General features: G+C 43.4%; 1 protein-coding gene across 1 annotated transcript in view; it reads right to left on the reverse strand.

The window, feature by feature from the left end:
* Positions 1–4,811: 4,811 nt before the first annotated feature.
* Ywhag (tyrosine 3-monooxygenase/tryptophan 5-monooxygenase activation protein gamma) overlaps positions 4,812–27,388 on the reverse strand; it is a 35,761-nt gene continuing 13,184 nt past the window's right edge. The window contains exon 2 of the mRNA XM_004840095.4: positions 4,812–8,238. Coding sequence (XP_004840152.1) covers positions 7,582–8,238 — 657 coding nt within the window. The 3' untranslated portion in view covers positions 4,812–7,581. The remainder of the gene's footprint in view (positions 8,239–27,388) is intronic.

A 27,388-nucleotide genomic window follows, 5' to 3' on the forward strand; every position in this document is an offset into this window, starting at 1 on the left:
GAGGGGAGGTAAAACTATCAATTGCATTCTGGGAAAATCTGAATGTGGATTTACACTATGGAATTATTGCTTGGTGTGGCAATAATTTGGTTAACATGGTTTGGCTTGCATTTTTGAAGTACTGGGGACTGAACCCAAGGCCTTCCCACAGGGGTACATCCCCAGCCATTTTTTATTTGAAATAGGGTCTCACACAGTAATTAAGCCCCAGGTAGGCTTGAACTTGCAATCTTCCTGCTTCAACCTCCCAGAGTTCTGAGATTATTGGTGTATTTTGTGTGTGTGTATTGTTTTGGTACTGGGGATTGAACCCAGGGCTTCATGCATGCTAGGTAAGTGTTCTACCACTGAGCCCTTTTTATCTTGAGACAGGCCCTGGCCAAAATTGCCTGCAGTGGCCTCCAGTGCGTTACTCCTGTCTCAGCCTCCCAAGTAGCTGGGATTACGGTTGTGCACTACTGTGGCTTGCTGAGAATGTCATTTTCAGGAAAAATATGATGAACACATGGAAGGAATATCATATGGCAACTTCCAAGGTCTCACAGAGAAATATAAACATGACAAAATATTCATGTATCAAGTAGCAGGCATGTAGGTAATCCACTGTAACAAATTTTTAAATTTTTGTTTGAAAATTCTCAAAATCAAAAGCTAGGAGGAAAATGTCCCAAATCTACCTAGCTACCCACCCTTTCACTAGGGTCAAATCTAATTTAAGAGGTTTTTTTTAGGGCCACCACATTTTAAAATTTATCCATATTTCAAGTCACAGTAGTGCTCAGAAGAAGTGAAAATCCAGCCAGGTGCAGTGGTTCATGCCTGTAATCCCAGAGTTCTGGGAGGCTGAGGCAGGAGAATCACAAATTTTGAGTCCACCCTGGGCAATTTAAGCAACTTAGTGAGATACTATCTGAAAAATTTAAAAATTTTAAAAGGCTAGGGATGTAGCTCAGTGCAAAGGCCCTAGATAGGTTTGATCCCCAGTATGGGAGAGGGATCCCATCTCAAACTGACCCACATTAGGAAAAACAGAAGGAAGTGGTTCCAGTTAGGAATTTGCAATGAAAGGGTGACTGGTTAACAGGCATGATAGAGTTACTGAAAGACCAAGGATCAGCAAATGACCTGCTAGATGGTAAATATTTTAGCTTTGTGGGCCACCTATTGCCTCGTCACTCTTAGCTTGAAGGCAATACAAAAATCTGTTTTAAATTATGCCCTGTTGTATTTAGTAACATGCATATACTGCTAACTCAAAAAATAAGAACCAGGGGCCAGGCATTTAGCTCAGTGGTGCTGCCACCTGCCTCGAAAGCAGAAGGTCCTGAGTTCGATCCCCAGGACCAAAAAAAAAAAAAAAGAACCAGCAGGTCTGCAATCCCAGCACTCTGAAAGGCTGAGGCAGTATTTCAAATTCAAGCCTAGTTTAGGCAACTCAGTCACTCAGACCCTATCTCAAAATAAGAAAAAGGGCTGGGGATGTAGCTCAGCAAAAATGTTCTGGGTTCAATCCTCAGTACCACAATAACAAAGAAAACAAAGCAAAGGCCAGGAGTAGTAGGGGCATGCCTGTAATCTAAGCACTCAGGAGGCTGAGGCAGGAAGATCCCTGTGAGTTTGAGGCCAGCCTAGGCTACAAAGTGAGTTCAAAGCCAGCCTGAACTACACAGTGAGACCTTGTCTTGAAAAAAAATAAAAACAGGGCCATGGATTTAGCTCAGTGGCACCGAGGCTGCCTTGCAAGTGCAAGGTCCTGAGTTTGATCCCTGGTACCAAAAAATAAAATTAAATTAAAAACAAAAACCATTAATGTTTCTCAAACTAATTCCTGTTAACTTTCTCTTCCTTTCCAGTGCTGTGGATAACTGGGTGCCTAATTAGCAGATCACTTAGCCTGGGAGATCTTTTTTTTTTTTTTTTGGTACCGGGGATCGAACTTGGGACCTTGCGCTTGCAAGGCAGGCGCCAGAACCACTGACCTAAATCCCCAGCTGCCTGGGAGATCTTGATGATGCCTTGCCTGTGTGCTCCAGCCCATCTCGCCTGACCCCTTACTGGCCACACGTGTCCATGGTTTCTGAGAGGAACCATGTGGGTTTGTGGCCATGGAGCGCTCACTGCCATCCACACCAGAATCGGAATACTCACGCCAGCAGGCTAGCCAGTGAGCTGGTTACCATACTTTAGTATCTTATTGGGCAGGCAGCCACTTAACGTCAAGTCCCAGGAAGATAGAACAGTGTGAGCCAGTGTGCAGGTGCTGTTCCTCCTGGGTCGCTCTGAGAACCGAGCTGCCATTCTTAGTGAGTCAACATGCAGTCTCAGCTGACCAGTGCAGAGGCCAGTGCATGTGGTAATCACACAGAAATAGAGCAGAGGAAAGCCACCTGGGACGTGGTCCCCACCACTAACACACCTCCTGGAGTTCTTGGAATGGAGAATGCTGCTCTGTGGATGCCCCCAGCACAGTGGGTGAGTCACTGCCTTGTAACCACTGCCCCAGCCCAGTCCCTCGCCTTTATTGCTTCACACTGTTGGTTATTTTTTAAATTCTAGAAGGCACTGAGCAAAAGGACCTTGACCCTTGGTGCCTAACCCAGAGCACTCAGTCATGAAGTATGAGAACCTGCTTAGCTGATTCTTCTGCCAGTCAGTCCAGTCTTCAGGGGCGTCCTTTCCAACCTCACATTTTTGAAATCCTTGTTTTTTTGTGGTTTTTTTGTACCGGAATTGAACTTGGGTCTTTGCGCTTACGCAGTAGGCAGGGAAACCACTGAGCTAAATCCCAGGCCCACATTTTTGAAATCCTTCAGATGATCACAGCAGACTGCAATCAGAAGCAGCTACAAGTCCAGATGATTTAGCTACTGAGACACCTGTAGGATTGTGAAACAATGCTACTCCTTTTTTGTTTTGCAAAACAATAATTTTTTTGAGAAATTAACATGTAATACTTTTTCATTTTTAAAGTAATGAATATTTTTCTAATATTTTATATTCATCCCCACATAAACAGAAGCTCTTCAGAGCTATGCAAAGGGGCTCTGTGATAAAAATTTTGAGAAACTTCCATTAAGCAACTCTTAAAACTGGATACTGGCCAAGCGTGGTAGCACACACCAGTAATCCAGCATTCAGGAGGCTGAGGCAGGAGGATCGAGTCAAGTTCCAAGGCTACCCTGGACTACATAGGGAGTTTAAGGCCAGCCTAACCTACATAGTGAGACCCTATCTCAAAAAACAAAAAGAAAATAACTGGATACTGGGTGTGACAGCGGTACCTATAGTCTCTGCTGGTCAGGAGGCTGAGGTGGGAGGGTTACTTCAGGCCAGAAGTCTGAGGCCAGCCAGAGGAGCAGCGAGACCCTGTTTCAAATGTTTGAGCCCTAGCCTGGGCAACTCAGCAAGACTGTCTCAAAATTAAAAGGGGGGGCCAAGAATTTAGCTCAGTGGTTCTGCCACCTGCCTCACAAGCACAAGGTCCTGAGTTCGATCCCCAGTACATAAATACATACATACATAAACGGGCTAGGGCTTTAGCTCAGTGCAAAGGCCCTGGGTTCAATCCCCAGTACGGGGGGGGGGGGGAGGGGCAGGGGCGGCAGCAATGCTTTGAGCAAGTTCCAGTTAATGAGCAGTCTACCATGGAGGTTATAACAGTGACTTCAAGCTCTTTTTTTTGAGACAAGATCTAAGATCTCACTTTGTAATTCAGAGTAGCCCTGAATTAATTATGTAGCCTAGGCTGGTCTCACAGCAATCCTCCTGCCTCAGCCTCCTCAGTGCTGGGATCACAAGTGTACGCCATCACACCCAACTAAGCTCTCTCTGAATAGCCTCGATGATCCTGTCTGGATCCATCTGGCTGTTCTGACTGTGTCTACAGCTGTACTTTTCTGCTGTGGGACACTCGGTTCATTTCTGCCCTCAGTGACTCCCCCAAGAGAGCTCCGCTCCACCAATATGTGTGGAGAGTGGTTCCTAGCAGGGCAGAGGGGGCCTGGGGTCAGCACACTGACCCAGGAAGGGAACAGTCAGGTAATTAGTCAGTAGTGGGGCCTTGGGCCCATCAGTCATGGCCAGTTCTGCAGCCACCCTTCACTCTCAGGGTGGTCTGAATGAGAGTGAACACAGGTGACTTCATCAGTACAGAGCAAGCCTGTTCACAGGCCGGGCGTCATCACGCCTCAAGAGCAAGCTACAACTGCTTGAGAAATTAAAAAGCTGTCTTCTGCCACTGTGTGAGCCCTCAGCATCCCCTTCTGGGGACACACACACCTGCTGACAGGAAGAAAGGCTTTATTTACCCTGGCATTCTTTCCTGTGGTCAACCCCTGCCCTACAGCCATGACTCATTGCCCCCAACCACCCTATGGATACCTTTTGAGATTGCTGCGGTCAGCAGCACCAGCAACACAAGGCTGTAGAGCTCGGGAGCCATGAAACTCAGGTCTGTTTCTCATCATCAGGTAGGTCCCAGAACTGTCCTCAGAAATCTAGCTGAACAGCTAATTTCTTAAAAGAATGGGAAACCCAAAAGGTGCACTGCTGTCTTTCTGACTTGTGTGGTACAGGGGTCAAACCCAGGATCTCACGTGTGCTAGACAAGTGCTCTTCCACTGAGCACACTCCGAGCCTTTGGTTTTCAGGTCTGCTTCCCAGATATAGTCACTTTACAGCACACAACGTCTGGCCCCACACCCTCTCCAACCTCATTCCTTGGCAGGAGAAGGAGGTGAGAACACCCATACCCAATCAGACCTTCACACACAAGGGACAAATTCAACTCATTAAGTGAAACTAAGCAGCACTGACATCAGATCTGTAAGTTTATTTGCTCAATGTACGACAGCTACATAATGACTCACATTCATGATATTCCATCACTGAGGAAAACTGCTAAGAATGGTCCGTGTGCGAAATAATTCTTTAGAGAAACACGGAGTTGGAAAAATAATCACTGATTAGACCTTAAAAATAGTTCACTGCATAACATGACAAAAAGCACAAGGGCTCATTCAGAGAACATAGTCAATGTTCTCCTACACTGTAATAGTTATAATTTCACCATGACAAACACCAGACATTGAGGTTAAGCTAACACTGGTGTTTCTTTTGTACCCCCCCCCCTTAAAAACAAAATATATAACTGCATGTCACTATAGCAACATCCAAAACAGATCAGTTTGTTACAATCACTATTTGGTAGAGCAAACTTTACTCCCAAAAGGAAAAATTAAATTAAAAAACTTTTAAAAATTTGAAGACTTAATTTTTTTTTGTCATAGGAATACATAACACCTACAGTATAAGTTAATAAATTTCAAGCTACTGTATAGAAATACAACACTAGCATGCACAATATTGTATCAATAGAGTAATGGAGGAGTAATCATTTCACTGGAGAGACAGTATCATAGGCAAGTGCATTTCTTTAAAAATAAAGAAAAGAAAGGAAACCATTCAAGCTGCTTAAATACCAAGTCTCCCGTTCCCTCTTCAGTTCTAGTCCTCTCATATGATTTTATCTTGCATTATTCTAAAAAGCAGCCAGAGCCAAAGCTGAAATTTAAAGGAAAAATAGGTTTTGTAATTCCAGTAAATCATTTTCAAATGTTACAAGGAAGAACACGACACTGTTCACTGGACATGAAGAGAAATCAGGGGAAGCCCACTGCCCCCTCCACAGCCACACGCCAGGCTCCTACTGTAACGGCACAAAGCAGCAAAGCTCTCTCCACTGAGTCCTTCTGGGAGGCTCCGGGTGACTGGGACTTTCGCTCTAGTGTGAGGAGGGGGCCTCTAAGGAAAGTCATGCTGGGTAAACTGTGTGATGTTAGAGTATATGGAGTCTATAGTTGTCATCACTCCTCTATCATCACTGTCACCTGTATTCTGTTAAACATATTCATAATTGTAAGCTTCATTTCAGTATTACAAAAGCATCTGCTGGGTTTTCCTCAATTATTACTCACACCTCTCTTTGCCTACATAAAACAAAGAAACAAACAAAGCAAGTCTGGTGTTGTTACCCATCTTGGGAGTCCACATGGTTACTGATTTTATTTAATTTAAAAAAACACTAAGAGAGTAAAACTGTACATAAAACATGCCATGGGTCATGTTTACAGATAGATTTATCCAAAATGAGAATGAGGAACGTACGGCTAACTGAAAACAAGCCTGCAGAAATAGCAATGTAGTTTCCTTCAGATGAAAACTGTGCACTGACTGCACAAGAGAAATGAATTTCCAACTTCTATGCTTTCACTGAAAAGAAGAAAACAGAGGAAAAGTTTTGGTCAAACAGAAATTACATATTCACAACCTGGTAATGATTTTAGTTATCCTCCTATAGAACTTGGGAAAGGAGTGTTTCAGGAGGAAAACCTAACACACTTATGAGGCTCCTAAAAATGGAAAGATGTCTGTGAACGGAGCTCTTCCTTTTGGGTTTCCTACCAGCTCAGCGTCTAGCACCTGACTTCTCGCACTGCATCAACTTTCTCCAGACGACCACCCAGCCTCTCCAATCCGACAGCCTGCCGAGCCCTCCTGCAGGCCCTGCCACAAGCGCAGCAGGGAAGGCTCAGTGCAGAGGGAAACAGATGGCAGTGTGATCCCTGAGGAAGGGGTTGTGGCAGCTGAGAAAGCAGGAGTCTTCAGAGACACCAACATGAGATAAATGACATACAGACCTGAATTTTCTCTATTTTGTGGTGTTTAACATTTCTATTAAAATGATTAGTAACTTTTGTGGTGGGTTTACATTAAGAGGAAAGAAAGACAAAAAAATCCCACAGCCACCTGCCAAGCACCTATTAACCAAAACCTAAAGAAGCTTTGATTCTCCTCAGGCAAATCTTTTAGCCTAGGAGACAAATAAAAAGCAAAACCAACCTGGATACAGCTGAGTAAGGATGGAAAGCCAAAATAACTAGCAAAGGAAAACTCACAATCAATGGCTTGATGTCACATATGGCTGTAATGTAGAAATACTGTAAACTGCAATTTAGTGTTAATACTGTCACTAATCAGACTTCAAAAAACTGGCCAGGCCTAAACCACAAGGGTGAGTACACCTTATGCTTCAAGTCTGCCTGTTGGGATTTAAACTATGCCGTGTCTGGTAGAGCACACCCTGAAAGAAATGCACAGCTAAAACAGAGGAGAGAGAAGAGTACCCAAAACTTAAGACAGGAGCGTATGTACATAAAAATCCTTACTGGAACCACAGAACTCACTGAATGAGGGCCATTCCATTTACGTCTTTTCATCTTAAATGCCTATCATCTAGCAATAAGTTAAATTAAAGACAAAGCTCCACTTACATGAACCTACAGAACAGTCCGTATGCCCGTGTGAGGCTGCTACTCCAATACCAGCACAGCTAGCCTGACTTTCCACTAGTGGTATTTTGGCAAAAATGTCAAAGAGGCAATCAAAGACAGGACAGGTCGTGGGTTTCTCCCTGGGAAGGTCAGCCCTCCCTTTCCCTCCCCCACCCGACCCCAACTCATGGGAAAAAAATAAAGACTGCAGTAGTAGCATCAGTGTGCGCTGCCAGTCCACCTGGGGGCCTTAATTGTTGCCTTCTCCACCCTCGTCGTCTTGCTGATCGCTTGTCCAGAGTGTTAGGTTGTCGCGGAGGAGCTGCATGATGAGAGTGGAGTCCTTGTAGGAGTCCTCGTTCAGAGTGTCGAGCTCGGCGATGGCATCATCGAAGGCGGTCTTGGCCAAGTGGCATGCTTGCTCTGGGGCGTTCTGGATCTCATAGTAGAAAACGGAGTAGTTAAGAGCCAGGCCCAGTCGGATGGGGTGGGTAGGCTGCATGTGCTCCTTGCTGATCTCATGGGCTTCGCTATAGGCCTTTTCAGACGACTCCACGACAGTCGCCCTCTTCTCTCCAGTGGCCACTTCAGCCAGGTAGCGGTAATAGTCCCCCTTCATCTTCAGGTAAAACACTTTGCTCTCGTACTGGGTCTCGCTGCAATTCTTGATCAAGTAGTTATCCAGCAGGCTCAGCACATCCTGACACACTGCCTCCAGCTCCTTTTCGATTTTTTCACGGTATGCACGAACCATCTCTATCTTCTTTTCGTTGCCATCTGCCGACGTCTTCTGCTCAATGCTGCTGATGACCCTCCAGGAAGAACGACGTGCCCCAACCACATTCTTATAGGCCACAGACAGGAGGTTTCGTTCTTCATTGGAGAGTGGCTCATTCAGCTCTGTCACCTGTTAGGAGAAAATGAATAAAGAGCTGTTAAAAAAAAAAAAGCTGTTAAGGTATAGACTTTATCAACTGCGTCAATCATATCTTCATGCCTCTGAGACACAACCGATCTATCCATTGATCCAAGTGATTTACAGAGGTTGTGCTGTGTAGATGGAGGTAAGGCACATGAAGGTGGAACAAGCAACAAAGAAGGCGAAAGTGCAGCTGGATCGATGGTTCCTCCCAAGAGAACAGCTTAGCACATGCTGTTCTATGAAAGAACTGTCAAGTCTAGGTCTTAGATGACAAGTCAAATTTCATCTAAATTGCAAAAGACTAACAGACTGCTCGTGTAACATTACATATATACCAACTAATCCTAGGAACTTTAAGTAGAGACGGTTTCGATACCTCAGCAAGTTTTTAGGAAAACAAAACAAATGAGGGCATCTTCCTAACCTTACCCTCTCCACCATAGGCCTATCCTTCTGGGTGAGAATATACTAAAAGGCAACTTCAGGCTGACTTCCGATGAAGTTTCTGTTTGTATGATGAGACCGGATGAGGTTAAGACAAACCTCAGAAAGGAAGTCAAAACTGGGGACATGGGATTTTTGTCTGACCACTGTATTTCAACAACTTGGGGAAACATATTTGTGGCTGTATCTGACAGACTACAATTAGCAATACAAAAGCAGGGAGAGATGAGCAAGGACTTCTGGGGCTGGGGTAGCTGGCAGGAATAAATGGTTTTTCAGCAGGCATTTTTGTTTGTTTGACTGTTTGTTTTTTGGTACCGGAGATCGAACTCGGGACCCTGCACTTTCGAGACAGGCGTTGGAACCACTGAGCTAAATCCCTGCTGTCAGCAGGCATTTTTAAAAGTTTCTGTCTTCACCACTCAAGATCAGTCACACCTTGAGGAAACTAAAGCAACATCAAACAAGTGTGCTCTGACTACCAAACAACTGTTTATCAAGACATTAAGTCACCAACACTAGATTTATGTGATACACAGCCATATGTCTGTGATACACATATAAATGTCTGACAACCACTGAAACTGATGGCTGGGGCTGGGGATGCACCTCAGTGGTAGAGCATTTGCCTGTCAGGTATGAAGCCCCAAGTTCAATCCTCAGCACTGCAAAGGAAACTGACTACTCAACAAGGATAGAATTCTTTCATTCCCACTGAGGTCATATACCATTATTTGGTCAACTACAGCTTCTATTGTGCTTAAACTTTTGTATACTGAACCAACAGCTAAAGCACAAGTGGAAATCCTAGACCACTCCCTATGTTACAAGCCCTACAGACCACATACTTCCCCAGACTCATGTTCACACATGGCTATGCTCTGGTCCCAACAAGTCCACTGTAAAAACACCATACTTCATCCATTCACATGTTCTTCAGCCTTCCTAAAATATCTTCCAGTATTCCTGCCTGCTAAATACTTACAGGACTGTCAAAACTCAAGTGAATACTCATATTCTCTGAACTCTTACTGCTCTACTCTTCTAGGTAACCTGGTTCTCTCTCCTTTATGTCCTGAGTTCCTGGCAAAGATCAACCATAGCACCTATGTAGCAGAGATAAAGGATTTTCTAAAATGAAAAGCCGGGGGCAGGGTTGACCAAGAAAATGGGGGGGGGATTAAAAAATATATATGCAGGGCTGGGGATTTAGCTCAGTGTCACTGCGCCTGCCTCTGGTCTCCTCTTAGGCCCATTTCTGATGCCCAGAGATGCTCGAGTGCCTGAGGCTGTGGAGATCAAGTTCTGGCCTTTCCCCTAAATCATGCTGTCCTTGTTTCAGGAGCCAGGAGCTATTTAAAGTGCAAGTGACCTCACCAGCCCGTGATACTGTTAGGTCTCCTCTCACTGCAAAGAGGTTTGACTCCAGAGCCGCCAGGCAGCGATTAGTACTTATGTAAAATTTGTCTAGTTGCCCCAGACAAACTGCAACTTGGAGATTAAGAAACACCAATACCACCTTTAGATAGAGTAACTCAACCACATTTGGAACATACTGGGGTATTCTCTGCCAGTGACAAACTAAGTTAGAGGGAAAAACTTTTAGCTCTAAAAAGTTTGCTCAAGAAAAACGTCAATGTTTTTTGTTTGCCAAATGGGGGACTGAACCCAGGAAATGTGGGGCTACATACATCTCCAGCACTTTTTAAAATTTTGAGACAAGGTCTTGCTTCAAAACTTTTAGTCCTTCAGCCTCAGCCTCCCAAGTAGCTGGGCACATACAACCAGGCCTGACATTAGTTTCCTGGTTTTTTTTTTTTGGTACTGGGGATCGAACTTGGGACCTTGCACTTGGGAGGCAGGTGCCAGAACCACTGAGCTAAATCCCCGGCCCCTGACATCAGTTTCTTTTAAAACCTTAACTCAGAAGTTCAAACTCCTACTGGTTCAAGTTCAAATTTCTATTAGTGACAGAAGCGCTATTAAAGAATTAGTAAAAGAAAAAAAAAAAAAAAGGTTTAGTAAAAAAGGATTAAAAATCTACTTCTCACCAAGTTTCAAAAGCAGAACTCCCCAGGGCCAGGGATTTAGCTCAGTGGTTTCACAGCCTGCTGCACAAGCACAGCGCAAGGACCCGAGTTTGATGCCCAGCACCAAAAAAAAAAACCCAGAACTTCCCAAATCCCAGCTGCTAAGGAATCAGATATTAGTGTCAAATGTTCTCCCCTAAGAGTAGACATGAAATCCTTTCTATGTAAGGTCAGCAACTCTTGAGTCTTGGAAGATGACTTTCTGACCTTAACTCTTAATACAAAAATGTCCCCTTAATTTACTTACCAAGAATCTTTTTTTTTTTTGATATGGGGATCGAACTCGGGTCCTTGCGCTTGCACAGCAGGCAGCGAAACCACTGAGCTAAATCCCCGGCCCAACTTATCAAGAATCTTAAGTGGGTTGGCAGTGTGCCTCAGTGGTAAAGTGGTTGCCTAGCTAGCATGCACAAGGCCCTGGGTTTGATCCCCAGCAGGGCAGGGGGAGGGGGACTTAAATTGTAATGAATGCAATTTTTCATCTTTAAACCTCCTAAAATAAGTATTCATATGCTGAGCCTGGTTGCAGCCTGTAATCACCCATTTGGGAGGCTGAGGCAGGAGGATCACAATTTCAAGGTCAGCCTGAGTGAGCTACACAGTGAGTTCAAGACAAGTCTGAACCACACAGCGAGACCCTGTCTCCAAAAAACCAAAAATAAATAAATTGAAGATAATTTAGTAATTTATTCAAGATGACACTTGAATAAACAGAACTGAAGTTCATGCACCCCCGCCCCCCAAAAAAGTTAGGACAGAACAGGCAGAGCACAAAGGGGTTTTAGGGAAGTGAAAACAATTCTGTATATTATCATGGTAGTTATATGTCATTATGTATTTGTCAAAATCCATGGAATATACAATGCCAAGAGTGAACCCTTACACAAACTGTAGAGTTTAGGATGACATGTCAATGTAGTTTCCTCAATTTTTTTTTTTAAGACAGAGTCCTGTTCCATAGTCCAGATTGGCTCAAACTTGTTGTGTAGCCCAACCTGGCCTCCAACTCCCAATTCTCCTGCCTCAGCCTCCAAGCACTAGGATTACAGACATGTGTCACCGTGCCCAACTAGGTCTATCATGGATTTTGGTAGAGAGTGAAGCTGCTTTTGTGTGGGGAACAGGGCACGTGGGCAATTTGGCCTTAGACCTAGAAGTGCTCTTTTGAATGTCTATTTTTTTAAAAAAGCCAGGTGTGGTGGCACACACCTGTAAGCCCAGCACTCAGGAGGCTGAGTGAGGCAGGAGGAACCCTGAGAGTTTGAGGCCAGCCTGAGGTACATAGTGAGACCAAAGCCATCTTAAACTGTATATAAGACCCTGTCTTAGAACAACAAAAACAAAAAACGAGCCAGAAGACTGTGGCTCCATTATGCATTTTTCTGTCCTCATAGCATTTGAGAACACTATCACCTGAAAGGGCTATGAGTCCATTAAAATGGTAAATACAGTGGATGCTCGGTATGAACATCCTACAGTAAAGTCAAGACAAAACAAGATGACAAGGTTTGGCTGTAAAATAAACCATGCAAATGACGACGACACAATTCTACTGAATTACATTTATCACATATTCTACACATATGACCTGTACTACTAAGTAGCTAAAATTTTTGAAAATCATCTTTAGTTATACCTGCATAAGTGAATAAAGTGCCTTACACTTGAACTGTATTTTGTACAATAAGCATTAACAGGTTTGCGGCTGCTATCTTTAGAAAGGTTATAAGGTTGGACCTGAGCTGGCACCTGAGAACTTGGATTTCATGAAGGTTCCCCACCACCCCCAGATAAAAATGGTTCATGTCTCTCAACTGTGCAAACCACACGGTTCATGTCGAACTCCTACTAGAGTCTGGAATTTTGGCATGTGCCACACTGCAGGTGCCTACATGACCAGCCCCAATAAGAACCGTGGGTACTGAGTCTGCAATGAGCCTCCCTGGCTGATGCCATTCATTCCTCACTTGTCACAATGAAGTGCAACCTGTGTGATTTCCCGGGAGAAAACTGTAGAAACCTTGTGCCCAGTTTCTTGTCCCATGCACCTTTCCCATTGCTGACTGAGCCCTGCATATGCATACTTGCACTGCAGTAAATCTTAGCCATGAGCACAAACTGCATGCTAAGTCCTAGCAAATCATTGAGCCTAAGGGTACTGTTGGGGTCCCCCCATATATAGTCATTCTAGAAAATTTGATATGTCTATTAAGGTCTCACTTCAAGCTAAGAAGTACTCAAAGGCCACGACTTATTAAATAATTCATCAAGCATTCATGGAGTACCTAGTGTGTATGTCACATTGTACCACACTGTGCTAAGGATACAAAAAACAGATATAATCAAGGCACTCAGTCATACCAGGAAGAAGCACAATTTATTCCCATTAAAGTATCAGAGAGGTATTGTCCAGGTAGCAAAACTACCTGGAAAGGAGAGAGATTTTAATTATAAATAACAACTTTAGTTGAGTTTTTCCAAGAACAATCACCCTGGACAGAAACTGTGAAGAAGGGAAACACTCCAGGATGAACTTCCTCAAAGAGCCATGAAACATCGTGGCATAGTCAAGGCTAAGCTCAAGGTCAGAGAGGAGAGGACTGAACAAGAACCAGGCTTTCCTAACAGCCACCAAGTCCAGTGTTCTTTCCACAACTACCCTAACAAGTGACTAATTACACTCATTTATAGGTGTGGCTCAGAGAAAGAAAATAAAATGGCTTTTCCCCAGTCACATACCACTTTCACAGGGCTAAGAGAGAAACAAACTCCACCCTCTTTGCTTTAAATCTTATATGTTCTCTGATGTAGATACTACCACACACAACAAAAATGGCCTTCCTTTGTTTTTCTTTCTCCCCCCCTTCTTTCTTTCTTTTTGGTTTTTCAGATAGGGTCTTACTATATAGCCCAGGCTGGCCTTGAACTCCAAGTAATCCTCCTGACTCAGCCTCCTGAGTGCTGGGATGACAGGCTTGTGCCATCATGGCCGGCAAAAAAGGGCACTTTCTGTAACACAAAGACTTCCTAGGAATTTAAAATCAACCAGTAACAAAAAAGTAGGCAGAAGGAATGGGATAATCCAAAGAGAGGCAAAATGTATGAAATGCCCAACCTCACTTATTGTAAATGTTAATTTTTCTAACACATTGCCAGAGTTTACAGTTTGATGATTCACGTTGAAGGTGATGGTATGGGTGAGGCATTCTCACTCATGGTTGGAAGGTGTAGGGTGACACCACCTTTATAAAGGCAACTCAGAATGACCATGAAAATTACAAAAGTGCAAGAACTTTTGGACTCTGCAACTCCACTATGAAAAACTAATACACTGTATTACCTGCAACAGCTAAAATCAGGAATAACCCTATTTAGATTAGAAGTTTTTTTGTTTTGTTTTGGTTTTTTTTTTTGGTACCGGGGATTGAACTCGGGTCCTTGCGCTTGTGCAGCAGGAGGCAAAACCACTGAGCTAAATCCCTGGCCCCAGGTACTATTTAGATTATAACATATCCACACAATAGCATCCTACATAGCTACTAAAAAATTATTTTTTTGGTTTGTTTTTATTTGTTTGTTTTGGTATGGAGATCAAACTCCAGACCTTCCCCATGCGAGGCAGGCGGCAGCACCACTAAGCTAAATCCCTGGCTACAAAATTCTACTGTATTTCTAGAAAGGTTTGCAAACAGACTGGCAGGGAGACAGATGAAGTTGTTGACTAGGCTGAATAGTCAGTTATCAGCAGTATCTATTCAAAGAAACCCTCTCCACAATTTACAATTAATATCTACAGTTAGAGGTTAAAGCCCTGAAAACCAAGTTTTCAAAAAAGCCCAAAGCCAGTGATATTACATAATCATGCTTATGGATGTATACCATCATTCATTCAAATCCATACTTGCTTTGTGCAAATTATCCAACTTTCACAAAGAATACCAGGTTTTTCTTTAAAAAACAAAAGCTCTTGAAAAATCCTTCATTATGGCAGGCTCAGTGCATTGTGTCTATAGTCTCAGCTACTCCAGAAGCAGCTCTGGAGTATCACTTGGCAGGAGGATCACTTGCGCCAGGGGAGTTAAAGGCCACAGTGGGCAACATAGAGTCACTGTCTCAAAAACAAAAACCTTTCATTAATCCTTACACAGATTAGGTATGGCATATAGATTATATACTATATATTCCAGCCCTACTTCATTGAACAATTCTAATAACTCTCCACTTTATTCTATACATACATAATCTTATATGGTTTCCAAACGTCCCTATCTACCACAGTTAACCTTTTATACCTGTATCGCATGTTACTACATGGACAAGGACAATGTCAATAATGCAAATATGTATTTTTGGTTTTTAAATTTTTATTTTTTAATTAATTTCTTGGGGGAGGGTGTCTGGGGATTGAATCCAAGGAGTGCTAAGTTATACTCCAGCCCTTTATTTTGAAACAGGGTCTTGATAAACTGCCCAAGCTGGCCTCAAATTTGCAATCCTTCTTAGCCTCCTGAATAGCTGGGATTACAGGAATGTGTCATCACACCCAACTGGTTTTTAAATTTAAAAAAAAAGCCAGGCATGGTGGCGCAGACCTGTAATCCCAGCACTCAGGAGCTGAGGCAGGAGGATCGATTCAAGTTCAAGCCCAGACTGAGCTACATAGTGAGTTCAAGGCCAGCCTGAACTACATAGCAAGACCCTGTCTCAAAAAACAAACAAGGGCCAGAAATTTAGCTCAGTGGCACTGCACCTGCCTCGCAAACCCAAGGTCTTGAGTTTGATCCCCTGTACCAAAAAAAAAAAAGCAAAGTTTTTTTTTTTGAGACAGAGTCTCACTGTATAATCCAGGCTGACCTTGAACTCACTATGTAGCCCAAGCTGGCCTGGAATTCACAGTGATACTACTGTCTTGGCCTCCTGAGCGCTAAAATTACAGGGGTACACCACCATACCAAGCTATTTAAAATTTTCAAAAATTTTTTTTAACTTTTTCTATATTGATTGAACCCATTGAGCTACATCTCCACCCCCCCATTATTATTTTGACAGAAGGTCTCTTTAAACTGTTAAATTGCCTAGGCTGAGCTCTTACTAGTATCCTCCTGTCTCAGCCTCCCAGAGTACTGAAATTACAGGCATGCACCACCACACTGAAGTAGGGTCTGTGCCCAGGCTGATCTTGAGCTCATTATGTAGTCCAGGCTGGCCTCGAACTCATGGCAATCGACCTGCCTCTGCTTCTCAAGTGCTGGGATTACAGGTATATGCCACCATGCCCAGCTTTTTTGGTTAAATTTTAAAAATCAAGCCCTGCATAGTGGCATACACTTGTAATCCCAGCACTTAGGAGGCTGAGGTAGGAGGATCACTCTGGGCCACATAGTGAGTTCAAGGCCAGCCTGAAATACAAACAGAACAATCAGAACAAAACAAGTATTTTCAGTGTTTCATTCTTTTTTTTTTTTTGCGGTACTGGGGATCAAACTGAGGACCTTGTGCTTGCGAGGCAGGCACGGTGCCACTGAGCTACATCCCTGGCCCTCGGTGTTTTATTCTTTGTTTTTTGTTTTTTTTTTTTGGTACCGGGGATCGAACTCAGGTCCTTGCGCTTGCGAAGCAGGTGGCGAAACCACTGAGCTACATCCCCAGTTAAGAGTCAGTTTTTAAGAATAAAACACTGAGGGGGCTGGGGATGTAGCTCAGTGGTTCCGCCGCCTGTTGCACAAGCACAAGGACCCAAGTTCGATCCCCGGTACCAAAAAAACCCAAAACTGACTCTTAGAGGGCCAGGGATGTAGCTCAGTGGTGCCGCTAACTGTGCCTCAAAAGCAAAAGGTCCTGAGTTCAATCCCAAGACAAAAAAAAAAAATGACTCTTAGAAATAGGTGCCTGCAACCCCAACCCCAGTTATACTACTTGGAAGGCTGAAGCAGGAAGATCGTGTATGAGGCCAGTGGGGGAAATTTAAGACTGTGTCTCAAAATAAAAAATAAAAAGGTCTGAGGATGTAGCTCAGTGGTAAAGTATCCTTAGGTTCACCCCCAGAACAGGGAGGCAGAGGACAGAGGTACTCTTGGTTTAAATTATATTTTTCACTATCAGGTTAAGGATATAGTCATCTATTCATATTTTTCTGATGAACTTTTATAATCAGAAATAGGTTTTTCATCCAAATTCTTCTGACATTGCAGATAATCACTGCAGATAATCACTGATGATTATGCATTCTTATTTTTGATTAAGTATTACTGTTCATATTTTAAAGATAAGAAAATTAAGGCTTAGAGCCAAAGAACAAAACCCAAATCTGACTCCAAATCTCACATACTTTCCTCTCTACAACTAGTTCCCAACCAAGGACTAGAAGTTTTTCCCTAAGTCTCTGAATCAGCCCCACCCATTGAGACAGACTCAGTGCTGCATGGCGCCCATCCTATACACTGTGACGCACAATGTTACCAGGTCTTAGTAATTTCCTTCCTAAGTAGACAAGAGAAATGAAAACATACATCCATATAAAATATTTTTCATGAATGTTCATAGCAGCATTAGCTATAAGTCAAAAAGTGGAATAATTCAAATGTCCATGAAGTGGATGAACTGAAACAAAATACAGTATAGTACCATACATAGTGGAGCGTTATTTTTTTGTAGTGCTGGGGCTTGCTTCTAGTCTTGCAATGCTAGGCAAGGACTCTATCACTAAACTATATCCCCAGTCCCCAAAAAATAATACTGAGGCCAAAAATAGCATACTGATGCTATACAATGTTGAAAAATATCTTGCAGAGTTAAAGCCATTCACAAATGACCACAAATGACTCTAATTAAATGAAATGTCCAGAACAGGTAATTCCAGAAACAGAAAGAAGCTGGGGGGGGGGGGGGGGGGGGGGGCCTACTCAGGGCTGGGTTTTTCTTTTTTGGTTAGGGGAGGGGAAGTTGACAGCTAACATACAAAGGGTTTCTTTTGGAATTAATGAAAATGTCCTAAAATTACCTAGTTAAGGTTACCAAATTTGAACACACTAAACATCATTAAATTGTATCCTTTTGTATGGTATGTAAATTATATTAATAGCTATTTTTAAATTGCTACATTATGCCATAATTTAAACAGCACTTTTACATATACCAGCAATTCAATATTAGTTCATTTGAGTTCAGAATTCTAAATACTTCACAACATGTGAACTTACACAAAAGAGCACAGACCTCTAACTCTCATATCTAATCCTTTTTGTTTTGGTACTGGGAATGAAACTCATGGCTTCTTACCAGGCAGGCACTGTGCCACTGAGCTACATCCCGGGCTCTAATCCTCCTTTTGTGACTTCATATACCTATGTAGTCTGATGCAGGTTAATATTTCTCAATATTCTCTTCAAAAAGAAGAATGCTTTGGGCTGGGGATTTAGCTCAGTGATTCCGCCACCTGCCTCTAAAGTGGAAGGTCCCGAGTTCAATCCCTGGTACCAAAAAAAAACCAACAAACTTTATGCTTATTACACGAATGCAGGAGGATCAAAAGTTTGAGGTTAGCCTGGGCAACTTAGTGAGATCCTGTCTCAAAATAAAAAGGGGCTAGAGCCTGTCACTAGGAGGAAAGTCAAGCAGAGTATCCTCCACAATGTACACAGTCTGCACACATACACTCCAAACCAGCACCCCTTTCTCTCTTACAAAGCCTGCAGAGTGGTCTTTTGGGACTTACAATTACCTGCTCCAACAACTTATCTGATACAAGGTAACAAATACTTGACTTCTTTGTATCAGTGATGAATTTGTCTCATTTACAAAGCCATTTGTGAGCTTTAAGAATTTTATCTGTTGGGGGGCCGGGGATTTAGCTCAGTGGTTCTGGCGCCTGCCTCAGAAGTGCAAGGTCCCGAGTTCGATTCCTGGTACCAAAAAAAAAAAGAATTTTATCTGTTGGAGCCAGAATCAGTTTTTTAGGGGAAAGAGTACTGAGGATTGAACAAGTGCTCTACCAAGAAGCTACAGCCCTAGAATCAATTCTTTTTTAATCTTTTCACTTTTTAAAAATTAAGTTTACTGTTACATTTGAGGCATACATAATGATCACATTCATCATAAGGAATTTGTACCTGTCCGTGATATATCTTGGTTCTTATTTTTTCTGTTACCCATTCCCGTTCCCTCCCTTCAATCCTTCCACCCTTCTTTAGAAAAACTTTGTTTCCATTTTCTCCTTTCCCTTACCTTCCCCTGTCCCCCTCTGGGATTCCCCTTCCCCTTTGAACATTTTCTTCCTATTTCACAATATATAATCAATTCTTGAAACACGCAAAACAGTCTTCCCATCCTACTTCCTGTTCCTATGACAACTCCACTCAGCATCCTGACTCTTTCCCCTCAAAGTATGCTCTAGTACGTTGGGACCCCTTTGCCTATTTAGAATACAGATTTCAGACCACACCAGACTACTTTCTGAACTCATCAGACAAATGAGATAATATTTATAATTACTAGTTTTTTCACAAATCTGTTTTTATGGAAAGTAAGGAAAGGGCTTCGCACCAGAAAACTGAACAATCTTGTGTGCAAAGGCTGCTAAATAAACTATAGTGTACTGCAGCAGATTTTTAAAAACAGCTTCACCGAAATATACTCTATTAGGTAGAAGCCAGGGATGCTGCTGAACATCCCATAATGCACACGACAGCCTCGCCAAACAGCAGAAAATAATGGCTTCCCAATGTCAGTATTATGGAGGTAGAAAAACTGCTCTAAGCTCCTATTTCACGTCTCTCCTTCCTTTCACATTATTACAATTCACAATCACATCCTACACCTATAATCCAAGTTTGGTCACATGAATCACCAATGAATCACAATGGTCCTATAACAGTCACTTCTGAATGTTTGCTGAGTGACCTGAACCTACACTGGCTGTGCCCAGCCCCGACTATTTGTAAAAATGTCCCTAACCATCCCTCCCAACCTCGTGTACACCCCTTCCTCTCCAGTGATTGTGTGCTGGTACCCTGGGGTGACATTAACAAATCCCAGGTGAGCAGAGGCTTGAAGGGGACTGTGTGCTTGGGCTTGATGTGGGGAACGAGCCACCACCACAGGGAAGTCTTGGGACAGACCCAGAGACGGGCTCCAGACCAGCTATTCAGCCAACCTACAGAACTGTGAGAAATAAATACTGTTTCAGGTAGTTTGATACAAGTAAAGGACTAACAGTGTATTCTGCAGCACCAAACTAATTTGTGAAGAAAATTCATCAAGCTCAAGGAAGACTCAAAGCTCTGTTTATTTCACCCTTGAAAGTGCTATAAAGTGCCACCTGCACCCAATGTAATGAACAGCTGAACTCTGGGCCAAAGCACAGAATCTGAAGCACAGTGATTTGTCCAGATTTACCTGCTGCTCCAGTCGGATCTCAGTTTTACCAGCAGGACACACACCAAAGCTCTGCAACTTACCTAACCTTGAATCAGAAGGAACTCATCAGCGATCTCCACAAAAAATCCAAGTATGTCCAGTTTTACATTTCCTTGGCTAATAGTCAAATAACTCTATTCCAAAAATTAGGTAAATCAAAATTAGTTAAAAGGGTCTTTCTTGTTTTCTTTTAAAGGACTTTTTGTTTTGTTTTTGGTACCGGGGATCGAACTCGGTTCCTTGTGCAGCAGGCGGCGAAACCACTGAACTAAATCCCCGGCCCTTGTTTTGTTTTTTGAGACAGGATTTTGCTATATAGCCCAGGATGGCCTCAAACAGTGATCCTCCTGCCTCAGCCTCTAGAGTGCTAAGATTACAGGCAAGTGGCACCACACCCAGTTTATTTTTTATTTTTTTGGTACTGGGGATCGAACTTGGGTCTTTGCGCTTGTGAGGCAGGCAGCAGAACCACTGAGCTAAACCCCCAGCCCCACCACACCCAGTTTAAAGGGTTCTTAAACATAGCCACATATTGACTTCCTAATAATAGTCTCCTCTCAGGCCTGTTCTTTTCTTCTATGATTTCTCCCAGAGTCAATGTCACATTCACTTTCTACAGGATCATTTTATCTGCATACAGACCTCTGGTTCCACTTCCACGACTCAAAGTAACAACTGAGTGATCTCATTAATTCTGATAACACCCTCACAACTAACCCTGGACCTTATTCAGACCATTCATTTTTAAAGTCAAACATTTAGAACCTACAGTAATTTCAGTCCTCACTACTACTGGACTTGCTTTTGAATCATCTTTTTCCCAGTGTCTTCTCTTTGGGGTTTATTCCTTCAAGAGTCATCAAGATCCATCAATTTGAGCCAGGTGTGGTGATGCTCTCCTATAATCCCATCACTCTGTGAGGCTGAGGCAGGAGGACCACATTTCAAACCCAACCTGGGAACTTGGTGATTTAGACCCTGTTTCAGAATAAAAAATAGGGGCTGGGCATTTAGTTCAGTGGCACTGCACCTCCCTTACAAGCTCATGGTCCTGAGTTTGATCCTCAGTATGGAAAAAATAAAAATGATATTCAGAATAAAAAATGATGGGCAGATGTAGTTCAGTGGTCCCTAGGCTCAATCTCCAGTACTGCCAAAAAACGCAACTATTTGTATTGGATTGTTTTGTTTTGCACTTTTTTTTTAGTACCAAGGATCGAACTCAGGACCTCATACTTTCAAGGTAGGCATGGTGTCACTGAGCTAAATCCCCAATCCCTGTTGTGCTTTTCGGGGGGGTACTGGGGATCGAACTTGGGACCTTGCGCTTGCAAGGCAGGGGACGGCACCACTGAGCTAAATCCCTGTCCCCCTATTTTTGCTTTTTGACACAAGGTCTTCACTAGGTAGCCCAGGCTGGCCTTGAATTTTCAAGGATTCTCCTGTCTCAGCCTCCCCAGGGCTGGGATTACAAGCATGTGCCACCATGCCCAGCTTGTTTTTTGTTTTTACAATACTGGGGATTGAACCCAGGGCTCATGCATGCTAGGCAAACGCTCGACCACTGACTGAGCTACCATCCCCAGCCCTTTTTAATTTTTACTTTGAGACAGTGTCTTGCTAAATTGCCCAGGCTGGCCTCAAACTCACAATTCTCGAGGCTCAGCCTCCTGAGCGCTGGGATTACAGGCATGCACCATCACACCCAGCTTTGCATCTGTTCTTAAACCTAAAATGGTCAAGAAGAGAGGGAGTAAGGAGAGAGCATGAGCACTCTAAATTGGACTTACTACAAACTGCCTGGCAATCTTTACTATTAGCATCTCTTCTTGGAGGAATGTGACCGCTAAATAATGCAACTGTAAGGCCTTTTTAAAACAAGTAACAATCTGGAGCCGGGGATTTAGCTCAGCGGTTCTGCCGCCTGCCTTGCAAGCGCAAGAACCCAAGTTCGATCCCCGGTACCAAAAAATAAATATATAAAACAAGTAACAATCACTGCTGAGTGCCTAGAAAAATTCCCTCCATAGATTCCTATCAGTCATTTTTCTTTCTTGTATACCTACCCTCTCTTCTCATCCCCATTAACAAAAAGTTCAAGTTTAGGTTTAAAATAAGTAAATGATGCCCTCAATCCCACTTCTTCCTTCAAAACATGGTTCTGGAAATGTGTCTACACTTATTATCATTTCTTCAATCTTTCTTTTACTGCTCAGTCCACAACCATTATAATCAATTGTGTTAACTTTCTGTTGCTGTGACCAAATACCTGCCACAGACAACTTACAGGAAGGACATACTTTTGCTACACGGTTTCAGTCCAAGGTTGGCTGGTTCCACTGCTGTTGCTGAGGTGAGGTGCAACGTGATGGTGGAAGGGCATGGCGAAATAAAGCTGCTGGGGGTGGGGGCAGGACTCGAGGACAAGAGACCTACCCCTGAGTATAGTCCCCAGGGTTACACCCCCATGACCAGATCCCTTCAAATTGGCCTCACTTTCTAAGTCTCCATCTCCTCCCAAATTATGATCTCAATGGATTACTCCCCCATTGGAGTTAGAGCCCTCATGATCCAGTCACTAATTGGGGCGGGAGGGTACAGGGATCAAACTCAGGACCTTGTGCTTTCCAGGCAGGCATGGTGTCACTGAGCTAAATACCCAGCCCTCCAGTTACCTTTTTTTTTTTTTGGTACTGGGGATCGAACTGCTGTCCTTGGGCTTGCGCAGCAGGCAGCGAAACCACTGAGCTAAATCCCCAGCCACCCTCCAGTTACCTTTTGAGAGCCCCACCTCTAGACACATGAGACTTTTGGGGGACATTATATTTATTTTTTTCAAATGGAACCTCTAGTTTTTATTTTATCCCATTTCCTCCTCCATTGGGACATTTTAGATCTAAACCATACCACTCTAAAATCACCACCTGTGGACTGCAGATGTAACTCAGCAGTAAACTACTCTCCAAGCCATGCAGATGGGCTCAAACTCTAGCACTGCTAAATAATGACCCAATGCCTTCCGACTTCACTGTCTAATTTCTTTTATCTTTACCTTATAATTCAGAGCTGGAGATATGTCTAAGTGGTAGAGTACAAGGCCCTGGGTACAATCCCCAATAGCAACCCCCCCCACACAAAAAAAACACAGCTAGGCATGGTGGTGCACAACTGTAAGCCCAGCACTCTTGGAGGCAGGATGATGAAAGGAACCAGGTGGGGGTGGGGGGAACGGATGTCCTAAGGTTACTTGTGGGACTTGAGAAAGATCAGGGAGGTGACCCTGAGGCAGACTGGAAAAACAAATAGATGAAAGAGACTAAGGGAAGAGGATCACAAGTTTGAACTCAGCCTGGGTAACTTAGCCACACAGAAAGACCACACCTCCCCCCCACCCCACCCCTCTCTCTCTCTCTCTCACACACACACACACACACACACACACACACACACACACACACACACACACACACATGCCCGCACGCACGACTGGCAATGGAACTCAAGGTTAAGAGCCTGGGTTCAGTAACACAGACCAGTGGTCACCTTTTTCCTACATTCCCTTTGTTACCAACCTTTCCTGCTTTTTCATACGTCACTATGTGCTCTCAGTCTTCCTCAGTCCATTCACTCCAATTCTCCAGTTTCATATTATCGCTTCAAATCCTAATTTTCTCTTATTACACATGGTGTCAACTATCAGAGATAGAAGATACCCACTAAAATCTCAATTCTATGAGAGGGCCAGGGGTGTTACATCCTCCAGCTCTTGGACAAGCCTGGATGTCAATGGGGTCCTTGTCAGAGTTTGGTGGGGGAAGGGGATACCCTGGGGGCTCAAACCCAGAGTCTTGCAAACTTTATGCCTGAGCTACATTGCTGAGCCACGCCCCAGCCCCTATATGCTTTGAATACTTAGGGTTCTAGATCTCTCTTGTACAGTAATTCACCTCCTCTACATTTCCCCTAACTCAGCAGGACCACAACTAAATCTTTCCCATCATTTTCCCTCCTCTTTCTCCCATCTGCCCTCGTCCAGGTGCAGTACTCATCCCCTAAATCCAGACCCCTCCATCATTAATCAGCCCTCCCCTCTCCACCTCACTGGGTTACTGCTCAATTTCCGTGTGGCTGCCAGTGATCTCTCCAAATCAACGTTTACATTCCAGCCCTCTTCTGCCTGAAGTGACTCTCTAAAGCTTAAGAAAAAAACCGCACACTCCAGAGGCCCTTCAGAAGCTGGCTACTGTTCTCTTCAGACTCATTTCTGGTCTGTCCTCATTTGCTCAGCCCAGCAGTGTTCCCTGAAGGCAGCTTCTCCCTCTACAACCTGAGGGTCAACACTCTTCCCCCGCGGTGGGGCAGGTCTTTGCTCCAGCCTCTCTCCACACCCCCATACCCCCAAGGACCCCCCCCCCCAGGAAAGCTTCCCAGATGCCCAGTGCAAATCAATGTCCTCCAATTCCAGAGCACTCCCAGCTTACCCCCTACAAAAACCAAAAGTATTTGGTCCGGGGATTTAGCTCAGTGGTTCTGCTGCCTGCCTTGAAAGCACAAGGTCCTGAGTTTGATTCCCGGTAACAAAAAGAAAAAAAGACAGGGCCGGGGATTTAGCTCAGTGGTTTCGCCGCCTGCTGCGCAAGCACAAGGACCCTGAGAGTTCGATCCCTGGTACCAAAAAAAAAAAAAAAGACAGAAGTATTTTATGCAAAATATAAAAAACTGGTGCTGGGGATGGTGGCATACACCTGCAATCCCAGCACTGGGGAGGCTGAGGCAGGAGGATTACTCTGAGTTCAAGTACCCTGCCCCCTCCCCCCAAAAAACCCTAAAAAACAAACCAGCATCTTTTCTTCCTTTAATCTTCACCCAAATCTTCTCAAAATGTTAAAAATTCATTTTGTGAATTCCATACAAAATTTGTATTATTTCTTCTGTTTTTGGTACTCAGAATTGAACTCAGGGTCTTTGCACGGAGCTACATCCTAGTCCTTTTTATTTTTTATTTTGAGACAGGTCTCCCCTAAGTTGCCCAGGCTGGGCTTGAACTTGTGATCTGCTTCAGCCTCCCAGAGCACAGGGATTACAGATGTGCACCACCACACCAGGTGCTTTTTCTTCTTTTCTCAAACTGTCCTTTGTTAAATATTTAAACCAGGCAGGGGGGTACACAATTGCAGTTCCAGCACTCAAGAGGAAAAGGCAGGAGCATTGCTACAAATTCAAGGCCAGCCTGGGATACATAGTGAGTTCAAGGCCAGCCTGAACTACCTGGTGAGATCCTGTCTCAAAAAACCAAAGAACCCCAAAACAAACAAACAAAAAGAAAATAAATGATATCTAAAACACAATCAAAGGACTGGACAGTACTTAACCTCAGACTACACAGTATATAATTTTCTTTTTTTTTCTGATACAGGGATCAAACTCACAGCCTTGCGCTTGGCAAGGTAGGTGTGGTGCCACTGAGCTAAATCCCCGGCCACAGCATACAATCTTTTTTTTTTAAATAATATTTAGAGATTCATCGTATTTATTTATTTTTTTGGTACGGGGATCAAACTCGGGTCCTTGCACTTGCGAGGCAGGCAGCGTAACCACTGAGCTAAATCCCCGGCCACAGCATATAATCTTAAAGTCAAACGAAACAGGAAAAAAATATGTTAATGCTAGTAGTTGGGCCAGGGATTTAGCTCAGTGGTTCCACTGCCTGACTTGAAAGTGCAAGGACCCGAGTTCGATCCCCTGTACCAAAAAAAAAGTTAGTAGTCTATAAAGGATTTTTCCATGCTTCTGTGGCATATACACTAAAATTAACAAAAACAGATCAATTAATGGAACAAAATAGGTCACCATCCTCACCTCTGACTTCTTTTTGAAAGCTAGAAAAACTTTTGAAACAAGATCCTTAGCTTTAAGGGGAGGGAAAACAGTTTTAACTCAAGCCATAGGGAAAATTAAACATTTTTATCTGTAAAATGGGAAGACTATCATATTAAATTTATGAAATTACATGGGAACAGTATATAAAAATGCTTCCAAAGATGACAGTAGAGGGCCGGGGATTTAGCTCAGCAATTCCGCCGCCTTCCTCGAAAGCACAAGGTCCCACGTTCAATTTCCCGAACAAAAAAAAAGTAGAGCCAAGTGTGGTGGCACATGCCTGTAATCCTGGCACTCGGGAGGCTGAGGCAGGAAGACTGCCTCGAGTTCAAGGCCAGCCTGGGCTACATAGTGAGTTCAGAGCCAGCCTGAACTACAAAGGGAGACCCTGCCTCAAAAAACAAAAAAAAAACAGAAAAAAAAAAAAAAAGTAAAGGCCAAACTATGTCACATAATGGAGGTAGGGGGATGAAAGCGCTGGGGACCAGAATAAGGGCCTCACACACACCAGGCAAATGCTCCCCCACTGCACTACAGTCCCAGCCCAACATGGCGCAATGTTCTATCTAACAGTGTATACCTTAAACCTTCTGCCTTCCCAAGTATCAGTCAATGCAGAAATCTATAGAAGAGGATGGAAGGGACAGGGTTAAAAAAAAAAAAAGTGAAAACAGAAGGAAAAAATGGAAACAAAGCTTTTACACATGGGGAGGAAAAGAGAGGTGGGATATATCCATGCACGGGTGCAAATTCCCTACGATGAGTGTTATCATTATGTATGCCTAAAATCCACCAATAAATTTTTTGCTATTAAAAAAACAAAGGGGCCAGGGATTTAGCTCAGTGGTTCCGGCGCCTGCCTCGAAAGTGCAAGGTCCCAAGTTTGATCCCCGGTACCAAAAAAATAAAAAATAAAATTAAAATTAAAATTAAAAAATAAAGAGGGGCCAGTGATTTAGCTCAGTAGTTCTGCTGCCTGCCTCGAAAGTTCAGGGTCCCGAGTTCAATCCCTGGTACCAAAAAGAAAAGAAATCTACAGAATAAATTTTTAAATTCATACCAAAAAGTACCCTACATTTTCCATTGTGGGCCAGAGGCTAGTAATGCTCAGCAAATAGTATTGACTTCATTTTTTTTTTTGGTACCAGGGATCAAACTCAGGACCTTGCGCTTGCGAGGCAGGTGGCGGAACCATTGAGCTAAATCCCTAGCCCCTTGGCTTTATTTTTTGAGACATTTACACTTAAAAGTGTTTAACCTTCATTTATTAAAATACATACAGGGCTAGGGCCAGGGATTTAGCTCAG

This window comes from Heterocephalus glaber, unplaced genomic scaffold, assembly GCF_053883595.1.
Source record: "Heterocephalus glaber isolate CG9 unplaced genomic scaffold, H.glaber_assembly_v1.0 deba00001610, whole genome shotgun sequence".
Taxonomy (NCBI): domain Eukaryota; kingdom Metazoa; phylum Chordata; class Mammalia; order Rodentia; family Bathyergidae; genus Heterocephalus; species Heterocephalus glaber.